The 13713-nt window shown below is 43.8% G+C and overlaps 1 protein-coding gene across 4 annotated transcripts in view; it reads left to right on the top strand.

Moving 5' to 3' along the window:
- GPM6B (glycoprotein M6B) overlaps positions 1-13713 on the top strand; it is a 154465-nt gene that overhangs the window by 102402 nt on the left and 38350 nt on the right. For 3 of the 4 annotated variants that reach the window (XM_082680737.1, XM_082680735.1, XM_082680736.1), the window contains exon 1: positions 8378-8582. The exons of the other annotated variant lie outside the window; for it this stretch is intronic. In XM_082680737.1, the coding sequence (XP_082536863.1) occupies positions 8534-8582 (49 nt within the window). In that variant the 5' untranslated portion in view covers positions 8378-8533. Of the gene's footprint in view, positions 1-8377; positions 8583-13713 lie in introns of those variants that run through there. 4 annotated transcript variants of the gene reach the window in all.

The following is a 13713-nucleotide window of genomic DNA, read 5'->3' as shown; positions in this document are numbered from 1 at the left end:
TATTTCATTCTTTTTTATGGCTGAGTAATATTCCATTGTATATATGTGCCATATCTTCTTTATCCATTCCTCTGTCAGTGGACGTCTAGGTTGCTTCCATGTCTTGGCTATTGTAAATAGTGCTGCAGTGAACATTGGGGTGCGTGTGTATTTTCGAATTAAGGTTTTCTCCAGGTATATGCCCAGGAGTGGGATTGTGATCCAACACCTTTACCCAGCAGCCCAACAGATAGAAACCCATTCATCCCCACATGGACTCCCATCAGGGAGAGGTGACAGCGACTCCTGCATGTTGAGGGCCAGAAGCCAGCCCAAGTAGCCTCTGGACAAGAATAAGGTCTCCTTAATGCCCCTGGAGTTCTCAGGTTTAAAGGGCTCCCATCCTCTTTCTCCCTACCCTGACAGGCTCATCCCATAATTTGCCACCTTCTGTTGATAATTTTCAAAGCCCAGATGTCTTGTGATTTAACCTTGAATTTGAAAATATCTGGCTTCCTTCCCACGTGTGTGGGGAGGCAGGTAAAGGCAGGTTACGTGTCTTTCCAATGGAAACAGCTGCCATTCGAAGAGCTTGCCTTTATAACAGAGAGGGATGGTTCGAAGGGAAGAGTGGGAGGAAGAGGAAGTGGGTAGATTTAACCAAGGAGACGTCCTAAAGTAGGTGGGCTTTGGGCTCTGCCTTCCAGGAAAAGGAGAAGAGCTGGGGAGACGACGTGAGTTGGGGTTTTGGCCATGATGTAGAGAAAATCCCTCACGGAGCGCTCCCGATTCACCCAGCTTTGAGGCTGAGCCACGAGCTCCCTCTGGGTAAGAGAATACCCTAGCCCCTGGGGTCTCTAGCTAACAGAGAAGGCATTGCTCCAGAGACATGAGTGGCATCCCCGTAGCAACAGTTGAACAGCTAACAGAGGGGCTCGGAAGACCCGCCTTTGTTCGCGTTGGCTGGTCCGCGCTCGGTGAATGAGTTCATTGGGAGCCCTCCAGGGAGAGCCGCTGATGGTGCGCCACTCTTAACGAGCAGTCTCAGCTCCCCACGGCATGTGATAATTTTTCAGGAAGCACATTGTCAGTGGATCAGCTGCCTTGTCTCCCGATGTATGCCTTGCGCACACAGGAAGAAGGAGAAACTTGCCCCCCCCTTTTTTTTTTTCATCAAAACCAGTTGAAAACCCCGTCATCTGGTCCTCGTCTGTGTTTTGGCCTTCAATGTTGTTCAAGCTGTTGGGGTCCACTTCTCTCCGGTGTGATGGGAACCACAGTGAGGGTATTGTTTATCTCCCTCGCTCGACCTCTGATTTCTGATTTCCTGAAGACTCAGCCCTGCTCAGGACCCCAAGCGATCTGCACTCAGAGCAAGCTGTTTCTCTTGCTATGACCAAAACTGTCATAGCTTCCCATCATTATGGGTGACATCATGGAAGCATGGGCTGGTGTTCCCTCCCTCTAGGGCTGTGATGTGAACTGAATCAAGTAACAGTGGGCCCCTTCCATTGCCTTACAGGTCGCCCTTTAACCTCCCTGCCACCACCATCATCTCTTCGAAGATGACATTCCTTAAATCTTAGAGAAACTTTTCCTTTTCCCGCCATTTCCTCTTTCCTCACTCCTACGTCAGTGGGAGAAGTGTTCCACCCTCCTACCCACAGCTGGCCCTCCGCCTCTCCTGTGATCTCGATCTGTCATTTCTCCACCTTCACTTGCTTCTCCTTAAATCTCCTTCAACCCCTGCCTTCTTTTCAGCCTAAAGCCTCTGGGGATTCTCTTCCTCACTGTGTTTCTCCCCAGGGAGAAACCTCCCTGGTTTTCACCTACTTGGGGTTGGCGCCCCTAACCCGCATGCTGTTCAAGGGTCAACTGTGGTTTGAAGGAGTATGGAAACCTCCTTTCTTAGTGATTAACGACTCCCCACTGAGGAGTCATTCTGTGACCAGAAGAAACCTAAAATACAGTTCTGAAAGTAGAAAGAAGTACACATTTGGCCAACTTCATCGATAGCTATGTGAGTAGGATAAGGACATGTAGGTAGATCATTGGACAACTTGATGAATTCCCAGTTGATTGAAGAATCATAGTCATATAAGAGAATAGTGGCTCAGTTTCCGGTATGCCGTAGATGCTTAATGAATATTGGTTGAATGAATGAATGAATCAACCAACCAACCAACCAGTCAAGCTGTCCAGGATGATGTCCATAGCGGCAGTCACAGGATTCTCTCATCTCGGTCTTGTTGTGTTCAACCCTTCCATCAGTTGTTTGGATCACAGGACTGTGTAAGAAACACAAAGCAAATTTACTATACTTGGAGACTGATATTGTAATTTATAATAAGAAATACGTATTTGGTCTTTGTCCTATTTCTGGGACACAGCTCGTAAAACCACTGGAAATTTCCCGTGATGGAGACTGATAAAGGTGTCTTTTGTTAATGAGGTGACTTTTGGAACCTAAGGGGGGGGCTAGTTGTCAGTGGAGGCAGCCAGGTGACTAGAGTTGGAACTCTCAGTCTTGCCCCCCGACTCCCCTTCCTCCCTTGTCCCCCACCCCTGACCTCCAGGGAGGAGAGAGGGGCTGGAGGTTGAGTTCCGCTACCAGTGGCCAACCATTTAATCAATCATGCCTGCGTAATGAAGCCTCCATAAAAACCCTAAAGGACTGGGTTTGGAGAACTGCTGGGCTGGTGAACACATGAAGATATGGGGAAAGTGGCGCCTGGAGAGGGCATGGAAGCTCTGTGCCCTTTCCTCATACCTTACCCTCTGCATCTCTTCATCCAGCTGTTGATTTGTATCCTTTGATATCCTTTTTATAATGAACCAGTAATCTAGTAAGTAAAATGTTTGGGTGGGTTCTGGGAGATGCTCTAGCAAATGAATGAAATTCAAAGAGGGGGGTCATTGGAACTTCCATCTGTATAGCTGGTCTGAAGCACAGGGAGCAACCTGGCTTTGAGATTGGGGTCTGAAGTGGGCAGGGGATGGGGCAGCAGTGTTGTGGGACCCCCTTAATCTCTGGGGTCTGACGCTGTGTCCTGGTAGTGTCATACTTGAGTTGAATTGTAGCATACCCTGCTGGTGTCAGAGAACTCCCTGGTGGTGTGAGGAAATCCCCCCCCAACACCCCCCCCCACACACACACAGTAAACCTAGGAAGATCATTAATGGAATAGATCATAGAAGAGAAAATGATCTTGACAAGTTAGATACTGGACCAGGAGAAACAGGCATAGGCACAAAGCCCTATGTACGAGATTAAAATTTCAGTTGGCCCATGAGAGCCTCGTATCTTGAGAGTAATGGTTGTGATCAGACTTGGGAATCTTGCTCCTGTGCCCATCATTCAACTAAAACTCTTCTTGTGGAAGTTCTAGTGGCTGTTTGGGGGTAAAGGGCACTTTCTGCGTGCCCATCCTCATCTTTTCTGCTCCTCCTACAGTATTCAACACTATCTGACACTGTTAGCTTGATGCCCTTCATGGAACCTTTTTCTCATTCCATCATCGCACTTTGGCTTTATTCCCTGGCTCTTCTGATTTTTCCTTCTCGGTCTCTTTTACCTCCCTTTCGAGTGTTTCCTTTACCTTTATATTTAAAAGCCAGTGTTCCTTAAATTCAAATCTCAGTGTCTTTCTGGTCTATATCTCTCCCTAGTCGTTTGCTGGTTGTTTAAAGTATATTTGTTGAGGACCTACTACGTGCCGGGGACTGTTCTAGGAGCTGGTAGTACAGCAGAGGACAGAGAGACAAAAATTTCTGCCCTTAAGGAGCTTATATTCTAGGCGAAGGGAGACAAATGGGTGAGTGAATGGCTAGATCGGTGTTGGATTGTGGTTAAGGTCATAATGAACAGCCAACCCAGGTTAAGAGACTGAGCCTGTCAGGGCTACTGTTTTATGCAAGAGAGTCAGGGAGGGTCCCCTGGGAAGGTACGTTTGAGCAGAACTGGACGTCTTGTATTTCCCAGGGCTACCTCTGCCCCAAAGGCTCCCAGATCCTCGTCTCTGGTCAGCCCCTCTCCATTGGAGCTATGTTCCCGAATGCCTCCTAGACAGCTCCCGCAGGACGTCCTGGGACCCCTGAAACCGTACAGGCTCAGCTCTCGTACCAAACGTCTTCCTCCTGTTTGGTTTCCCCATTGGTTCACAGCCTGACCAGCCCTCACTCACCCAGGCTAGAGACTCCACACTGCCCTTCGCCCTTCTTTTCCACTCCATGCGCAGGTATCCAATCACACGTCATCCGGATCCTCCCTTCGTCCTCATGCCCTCGTTCAGACTCTTCCCTTCTCTTGCTTGTACTCTTTAAGGAGACTTCGAATGAGTTTGCCAGCCTCCAGGATTAGTGGGGTGTTCAACCTCCCTGGTTCCCAACCTACTGGCTCAGCCATCTCCCTTCACTTCCCTCCCCCATCCAACCCCACTCCTGCCACGTACACCGTATGCTCTGGCCCCTCTGTCAAGAAAGTCATCTCCCCAACACTTTGACAAGACCCTTTTTCCTTTTGTATGCTTTTCACTTTTTCCGGGAATAATCTTTCCCTTCCCTCCCCTCCCCTGCCCTTACTGTTTCGCTCGCCTACCCGGCAGGTTTCTAACCGTGCTGAGGTAGCCAACTCTGTTCTGGGAAGCTTCTCCCGAATCCTCTTCCCCTTCCCCTCCTCTCCTTTGTTGGGATACCATAGTGCTCGTACCAGATTCGATTCCCCTGGTTTAGAAGGGTTCTCTGTGTCCCATTAGCCCACGGGTTACCTGGTTGAACCATTGAAAACTACCGTTCTTCTAGTCAATATCAGCATTCTTGTATGGTTCAATCTAATATATCCAGTTTGTGTCAGTATTTGTTATTCCTGTTTTGGCTTTCAGAAGTATTCGTACCTTCAACCAGACTGCCTTAAAGCGTGGGCTCAATGAATAATTTTCAGCTCTGGAAGACATTGCCCATCCTATTTATTCTACATAGTCAGTTTTTCTGGTCAAAAATGGATGCACACCTTAGAAATCTTGTCAGTGTATACTCTGCTTTCTTTCTGGCTGTTAACAATTTTTCTGTCATGTTTTTTCTGATTCACATCATTTGTCATAAACACCAGTGAGGTTTTGAGGCTGCTTACTCATTGTCTAATGAAAAGAAAACGATAAAGTTGTGAATAAGGCAAAAGTGACGAAAAGTCTATTTATAGTTTTTCAAGGTGAAAAGGAGATCAGAGTGTCAACTGGAGAATTTGTGAATATTTTGTCCAGCGGTTGTGACTTCCATGACTCATATAGAACTAGAGTTGCCCTTAAATTTAGAATGTCTTTCATATTCTGCCTGCCCACTTCCACCAACATTGTAAAACGCTATTCTTAATTAATAGCGCCCCCAAATTATTCTATTCTGCCAGTTCTATAATTGAATGATTTTGCTTTTGATGGAATGATTACACTTTTTAAATAAAACCCGATAACGTAGCTAATCATAATTGTTCTCTTTTGTGTTGAACTGAATTTTGTTTTGGTATTAATTCTCACTTGAACTACTGAGGGAGAACAATCCTGTCACAAAACAACAATTGGCATCTTCCTGTCTGAATGCATCTAAGCCGTCTTTGCAAAAATGTTTGAAGACCATCCTGTTTGGACATATCATCAGGTTTTCCTTTGCAGGTTAGTTACGTCAGATCTGCATCTCTTTTTGCAAGTTTGAAATCGTAGGCTGCCCTGCTTCTCAATCCCCTCACGGTGAGACAATAAAGTTGGCTGGGGCCATATTTTAAGGGGATAGTTGATTGTGGGCGTGGTCGCCTAGGATGATGCTTAAAGTGGAAAATGAGATGTAAAATGAAAAGAAAATATTGGAAAAGGCTGAACTGGTTTTCAAAATCTTTTCAGGTTCAGCAGGGCCAGAGGTATTGAATGTAGAAGACTTTCGGGGATTATCTCAAACTAATGCATTAACAGATCAGGTTGTTAGAGGATTTTGATTCAGGATCTTATACATTTTTTTTTTTAAGTGTTGAGCAACAGACCCTCAAAACTTGGGAGAGGATTTTGTTTTGTTTTGTTTTGTTTTTTGCGGTACGCGGGCCTCTCACTGTTGTGGCCTCTCCCGTTGCGGAGCACAGGCTCCGGACGCGCAGGCTCAGCGGCCATGGCTCACGGGCCCAGCCGCTCCGCGGCATGTGGCATCTTCCCGGACCGGGGCACGAACTCGTGTCCCCTGCATCGGCAGGCGGACTCTCAACCACTGCGCCACCAGGGAAGCCCGGGAGAGGATTTTTTAAGAGTGGGTGGCGTCTGACCTGTTTTTATGTTTGCTTCTAAGATGGGTGTCCAACCCAAACAATTAGTGGACTGTTCTGAATCAGGAACCCTTCACCCTGTGCTTATCAGTGGTCATCCCTGTATTTGACTTGAGTTTCTAGAAATTTTTTTATTGAGGTATAATTGACATACAATATTATGTTAGTCTCAGGTGTACAACATAGTGATTCAGTGTTTGTGTACATTGCAAAATGGTCACCACAATAAGCCTAGTTAAGGTCTGTCACCTTACAAAGTTAATACAATATTATTGACTGTATTTCCCATGCTGTACATTACATCCCCGTGACTTACTTATTGTTAAGTTATAACTGAAGTTTGTACTTCTTAACGTCCTTCACCCATTTCGCCCCCCTCATCCCCCTCGCCTCTGGCAACCACCAATCTCTTCTCTGTATCTGTGAGTCTGGGTTTTGTTTATTTTGTTTGGTTTGTTTTTTAGATTCCACATATAAGTGAAATCAAGTGGTATTTGTCTTTCTCAGTCTGACCTATTTCACTTAGCCTCCATGGATGGACCTTGAGGGTATTATACTGAGTTTCTATAAATCTTTTAAGTAGGGACAGTGAAGCTAAGTGGGTCAAACAAATGCTTTAAAAATGGTGCAGAAATTAACGATGCTTGGAAACATGGCTTATATCCACGATAAAAGCTTATATGCTTAGATGGGCTGGGAACGTTGGTCCAGCAGTATCTGGGGATGCAAGAAGACTTGTGAAAGCAGCAGTCAGTATCGTTGTTACAACAGGCTTTCTGCTGAGCATTTAGAACGCTCTTGAGAGCAGCCTTTGGCCTCGGGGTTCTACGGAATAAAGTTTCGTATAGAAATAACCACATCCAATAAGAAAAAGCACTCTGTTTTGATTTTTCATTCTAAGGAGTCACCAAAGTATTATTAATATTTTAATAATATTGTTTTGGTAACTCATTATTATTTAAAAATAAGCATATTATGATTATTTTTAAATAGGGATGGGTACTTTTGTTTGAATTGCGCTTGAGCTGAAGTTTCTCTTACTATCGCATACGTTAGCTGTAGACCAGGAAACAGGTTCTGTTGCTGAATTGCTACATTGCTGTTGTTAAATCTATGTTTGGGTCCTCTTTCTCTTTATGTCCATTTTCTTCCCTCTTTAATAGTCAGCCTAGCTAGCTCGCTAGAGGTTGTGTGAAAGACACATTTTTAAAAATTGAAGTATAGTTGATTTACAGTGTTGTTAGTTTCAGGTGTACAGCACAGTGATTCAGTTATACATATATATGCATATCTATTCTTTTTCAGATTCTTTTCCATTATAGGTTATTACAAGATACTGAGTATAGTTCCATGTGCTATACACTAGGGCCTTATTGGTTATCTGTTTTGTATGTGGTAGTGTGTATATGTTAATCCCAAACTTCTAATTTATCCCTCCCCTCTCCCCTTTGATTAGCATTAGTTTGTTTTCTACCTCTGTGAGTCTCCTTCTGTTTTGTAAATCATTTATTTGTATCATTTTTTAGATTCCACATATAAGTCATACCGTATGATATTTGTCTTCTTACGGAAAGACACATGTTAAAGAAAGAAAAAGAAAATGGAGACCCTGGGCATGTCCTTTGACTAGATCCTGCCAGGGTCAGGGGTAAATGAAATAAAACAAACGGTGATGCCCCGCCAAGGGGTCCCAGGGGCAAGAAAGAGTTTGCTTGTGCGAAGACACGCTTTCTGCTAGAACGCATACCGGCCGATCGCTGAGTCACGTGGTGGGAGGGGGCTCTCTCCCCTCCGCTGCACAGCCCCTGCTGTGATGTCACAAGTCTATTCTTTCCTGGGAGAATTAATTAGCATTCATCGGGTGCAGCTGGCGAGGAGGAAGGAGGGAGCCGGAGCGCACGCGTAGGCCAGCCAGAGGCGCAGCCCTGTCGGTCGGGGCGCGGGCCCCCCGGGAGCCGCATCGGGACTCGGCACCGGCGGGGCAGGCGGTGGCGGTTTTATAACCGGATTCTCCGTGACGTACGGCTGCCTGGCAGTTATCTTTCTGGACCAGTAGGCAGAGAGGGGGATTGACGCCGACGAGACTTCTGCATCTTGGAAGGGACTGTAATCTTCTGTAGTGAAGAACAGAAGCTCTCAATCACGCGGGTGTAAATAAGAGCCGGAGGGGGGCCCAAAAGAAAAGGAAGAGGAGGGGAGAAGTGTGTATTGGGGGGAGCGGGCAAAGCATTTTTGGTGGATGGTACGAAGCCAGCCATGGAAACTGCAGCCGAGGAAAATACTGAACAAAGCCAAGAGAGAAAAGGTACCCAGGGTTCTGACAATAGCCTGTTTAAATCTTTTCACTGGGGGCTTCAAAAGGGGTAGCCCGGTTTGCGTCTCGTGTAAAATAGCCTCTGAAACCATCCGGATGGCCTGGTCTGCTTTCACGGTGGTTTTCCTCCTGGAGGCTGATGTTAAGTGAATAGAGCAGCCTCTCTTCAGTCCCCTCCTGGTCCAAACCCTTCTCCCGAAAGCGGTATTGCACAGAAGGAGGTCCGCAATCTGTCACCTTGGGTAGCTAGATTGGGGAAACTGTTTTAATTACCATAATGAGTCCTAACTGAGGTCCTAGGTTCTGCATGTTATATCCCAGGGACATGGGACGCATTGCTTTCTGCTAATGCCAAGGGGCAACTGGAGGGGCACACGTATTAAATACGCTTCGGTTCCGCTGATGCGGTAGTGATTTTGGACCTTCTCTAATTTTCGTATTTAATACGATTGCCATTTCCGTGTATCTGACTCTGATATGTAATAACCATTTACAGTTGGAGCTTGAGAGAGAGGGAACGTCAGCTCTGTCCGCTAGTGCTGATGGAAGGCGTTGGCGGGGAGGTGCGGGGTGGGGTGTCTGCTATCTATGACTTGGACATTTGTGGGAGGAAAATCCACACAGGTCCTGTTCCTCAAAGGGCATCTTAGAAAACATCCTGATCTTGACATACGGAATGGTTTTTGCGGGGAGAAATAAAGTGTTTTGCGGTAAGAAGGTGGCAGAAAATAGAAGCTAAAATTAATCTGTCTTTTCCTAGATAATGAGCGATTCAGGTTTGCCACCCGGTGGAATCAGCTCAGCCCGTGTGAGGTTAAGAGCATCTCACTGCATTGTAATTTATCTCCCTCACCCAAAGTTACAGACTGCTGTAAAGGCACAAGAACATATTCTGTGCCTGCAGTGGCTTTTATATCAAACGCTACCCGTGCTAGGGTTATTTCTCGTGACCCTGACATCCACTGACCGTCACTAAACAATAGTCCTTCTCCCTGATAGAGGTACAGGTATGTTTTATATAAGAATATGTAGGTCTGAAATTGCTGATAGTCAACCATTTTACACCTACAAAAACGGCAATTTCACGAATCTCACCGTACCAGCGTGCTTGGGTAGGGCGATCCCTGCATAACGTTCTCTCCTAAACAGAGCAGTTTCACTTTTTAAATGAATTGCTTTTTAAAGTATGATAAAATATACAGATCATAAAATGTGCCATTTTAGCCATTTTTAGGTGAATAATTCAGTGGCATTAAGTCCATAGCGCTTAGATTTCTAAAATTGGTAGTTGTTGAGCTTAATCCCTGCGTCAAACCTACCGCCCCCCAAACAGTAACAACAAAAACCAGCTCCCCCAAAACCCCCTGCCTTTTCTTGTATGTATATATTTTTTCATTTACGTGAATGACCAAATAGCAGTAAGAGAAACACTTGGGAATATTTATAAAGTTGAGGAACTGAGATAAAAGTTTAAAGGCTCGTTTCCGTGACGATTAGAGACAAAGCTTGGGGGATATAATCATGGGATAATAGCATTGTTGTGAGGAAGCCAATCACAGTTGTAGCGATTTTTCCCTAAAACAGATGCTTAGAACACACTTTTTATTAATATGGTGTTTGCCAGCGGCAGATAAAAACCACTTTGGTCTCCGCAAAAGACATACCTTTCACTTTTCTCTCCAAAAGCAAGAAAGGGACAGAAAATCAATGTAAAATCCTTACTACGCGATTGCGGTTCTCACCATCATTTATTCTTACGGAGTGCTATTATTTTATGTTAGTTAAGTATTTATTATTTAATACGGAAATCTACAGGCTGTCACTACATCCCTGGCAATCTCTATATGAAAACTCATTAGCTGTGGTTTCAGAAACAAAATTAGAAGCAGAAGATAATTCCTGGAGGAACTTTAAAAATTACGAAATGGATAAACACTAGCTGTTTGTTAAGTAATTCAAAAGTACCAAGTTACTGCACGATACCGTCACATGTATAATACATGCTTGAGTAAGAATACGGGCCAGGGGATGGATTTTGACCACAGCAGCAGGGGTTGTGATCGCCCCGTGACCCACCAGAAATGTTGATCTGGAGGGTAGCCTGTTTACTAAGCTTCGGCTAGACGAACAAGTTCATCTGCCAGCTACGCAGGGTCAGAGCTCACATGAGTATCACATTTGTAGTTTGCCCCGTTTGTTCGCCCGTTGTCATGCAAGGCACACACAGAGGCATAAAATGATAAACATGTTTGTAGCTGCTTGCCACTCCAGGATTCCTTTAGATTTAATTTTAAATTTATAAAATCAGTGTTTACTTCATTGACGTTAACATGTACAAATTTGACACAGAGAATGCATTATATAATTCTTGAGTGGGTGAATCTGTGGGGTTTTTTATTCCTTTTTTTCTTTTAAGCCTTTCAGCAAGGGATTTAATTTGCTAAATTGAATCCTCTACATTTTGTCACTTCCCACAGAGTTTTAACGCACATGTATTTTAGCCCCCCCCCCCATTCTTCCTTTCCCATTTGTTGTCATAGTCGGTGGTAGGGGCAGTACTTGTCTCTGAATTTGGACTGTTATTACCCAGTGGCTAATACCCAGTAGCTTGTAGATTAATGGCTTCAGGTAATTATTATAGTGTTTACTAAGAATACAAATTAAACTTAGCTTTATAAGCTGACCTCAACTTTTCCAGCTGGTGTCACTTCCCAGGAGTTGCAGCAGGACAAAGAGAGCTGTTTCTTCAAACAGCCTCATAGCTTTTGTCACCGAACCCTACTGGATGATCGAAATTCACAAGAAGTAATTTAGCAGTTATTCAGGAATTTTTACAGAAAGCAAGAAGGTTTTCTCAGACGGATGTAAGAAATGCCAAATTATTACAAAAGACAGTTTTTAAATTGGAAGCATTAAATTAAATCAAAGTGTCGAGAATTGAGTGAGCATATTAACTGAAATGAAATAAGTGGAGGAAATGAATAAGACAGAATGAAAGCAACTGGATCACGGGACTCAGTAATAAAGAGATGAGAGTGAGGTTTCTATTCCTGTCGAGTATTACTTGATGTCAATTCATTTGTGAAAACCAGTGCATCGAGAGTCGCTGGGAGGGTGTAATGTAGGGCCAGAAAAACAGTTGGATCACTTGCTCTATCGGATGGAAAAAACCCTAAGTATCTGTTAAGAAAATTATTTTTATTATATGTAGGAAATTGGAATCTACGGAAACAATTGTCAGGCTAGTTTAGCTCCTCTGAATCATTGCTCAAATAAATTTCAGAACTCCAGGTATCAAATTAAATTTCTAAGCACATAAAAAGAAAAATGTAGAAAATCAGAAATAATGTGTAGTTTAAAATAAGTTGCAGGACATAGTCAAAGTAAGAAATGAATTCAAATGGTTGACCTGATTAAAAAATGAACACATCCATTTAAATCTTTTTATGTCTTAGGTGTTTGGGGTTTTTTTGTTTTGTTTTTTTTAATGTAGCAAAAGATGTACACTTATGGCCCTCCTTTTTGTCATTGTTGTTTAGGAAGGAAAGCACTCCTCTAGAATATATGATCTATAGGCTAAAAACCCAGAGGGACACATTTAACATGTTACACTCTTCCTGCTGATTTATGAATTATTTGATGTTGAGATTTTTACTGACGTTTTCTGATTTGACTACATACATATGGTATGGAGAAGGTTGTAGATGCAGTGTTTTCCTATGAGAATCTGCCAGGGAGGACATTTGAAGAGAGGGTGTCTGGGGATAAGGCTGTAGAGAAAAGCGGGGCCGGCCAGATGGTGCTGGACATATGTGGTAGGTATGATACAGCTCGCTTTTTTTTTTTTTTTTTTTTTTTTAGAAAATTTAAATGTGGAGAAGATCTCAGCAAGCCAGTTGATACCTCTCCTCCTTTGGTATTATAGTTTCCATTAGCATCCTTTTAAACACTCGGCCTCACTCATTCATTAGACAAAGAATTCGGACTCATTTCCGGAAATGTAGCTTTGCCTTCCTTGAAATTGAGTGGAAATCTTGAATTCAGATTGTAACGTTAAAAATTGTGTTTCTCTCTTATTTGGAAGTACACGCCAACTTAATAATCTTCATAACGTGACTTACAGCCTTGCTGTATCTGAGAACATGTGACATAGCCAGTGTCCCCATGACGTAAGTTTCCCCTCACTGGGCCTGGTGAAAAATTGGACTGTTCTGAGATACTCCCTTGCTTTTTTCTCCTTGGGACCCAGTGTACCTCCATGTGAGACGGTTGGCCAGAAATAAGGATGGCTGTGGGACAGAGGAAGAAGGTGGCTGTTAAGAGAGGGAGGCTACAATCCCAGCTTCACAAATGTACCTGCTTGTGTATTCATTTGTTCATTTATTTATTCATTTAATAATGTTCCTCTCTGAAACATCATCCTTCCTCTGTCCTCTCAGCTCACGTCATAGGAGCAGAAGGGTGCTAACTCATCTTAGGGACCATTCTGTGGAGTATCATCTTGCTGATTGGTGGCAAGAGGAGAATTGATGATGCCCAAGAGGAGGATTTGGACCCTTAGCCCAGAGAATATGTGATAAGAGAAAGTAAAATACTTTCCTGTTTTGTAGGATTTGATTAATTGCATTACCTTTTTTGTATATTCAAGCCTTACGAGCTATCTTTGATATCATGGGTCAGCATACTTGATCTGTAAAGGGCCCAAGAGTAAATATTTAGGCTCTGTGGGCCACACAGTCTGTTGTAACTACTCAAAGGAACGAAACTGGGTCATTTGTAGCGACGTGGATGGATCTAGAGACTGTCATACAGAGTGAAGTAAGTCAGAAAGAGGAAAACAAATATCGTATATTAACGCATGTATGTGGAACCTAGAAAAATGGTACAGATGAACCGGTTTGCAAGGCAGAAATAGAGACACAGACGTAGAGAACAAACATGTGGACACCGAGGGGGGAAGGCGGGGCGGGTGGTGGTGGTGGTGTGATGTATTGGGAGATTGGGATTGACATGGGTACACTGATGTGTATTAAATGGATGACTAATAAGAATAATAATTAAAAAAAAGCTACCAGGGTAGCATGAAACAGCCACAGATAGAGGATAAACAAATGGGTGTGGC

This window comes from Grampus griseus (assembly GCF_964374135.1).
Source record: "Grampus griseus genome assembly, chromosome: X".
NCBI lineage: Eukaryota > Metazoa > Chordata > Mammalia > Artiodactyla > Delphinidae > Grampus > Grampus griseus.
This window is presented reverse-complemented; position numbering and strand designations above follow the sequence as displayed.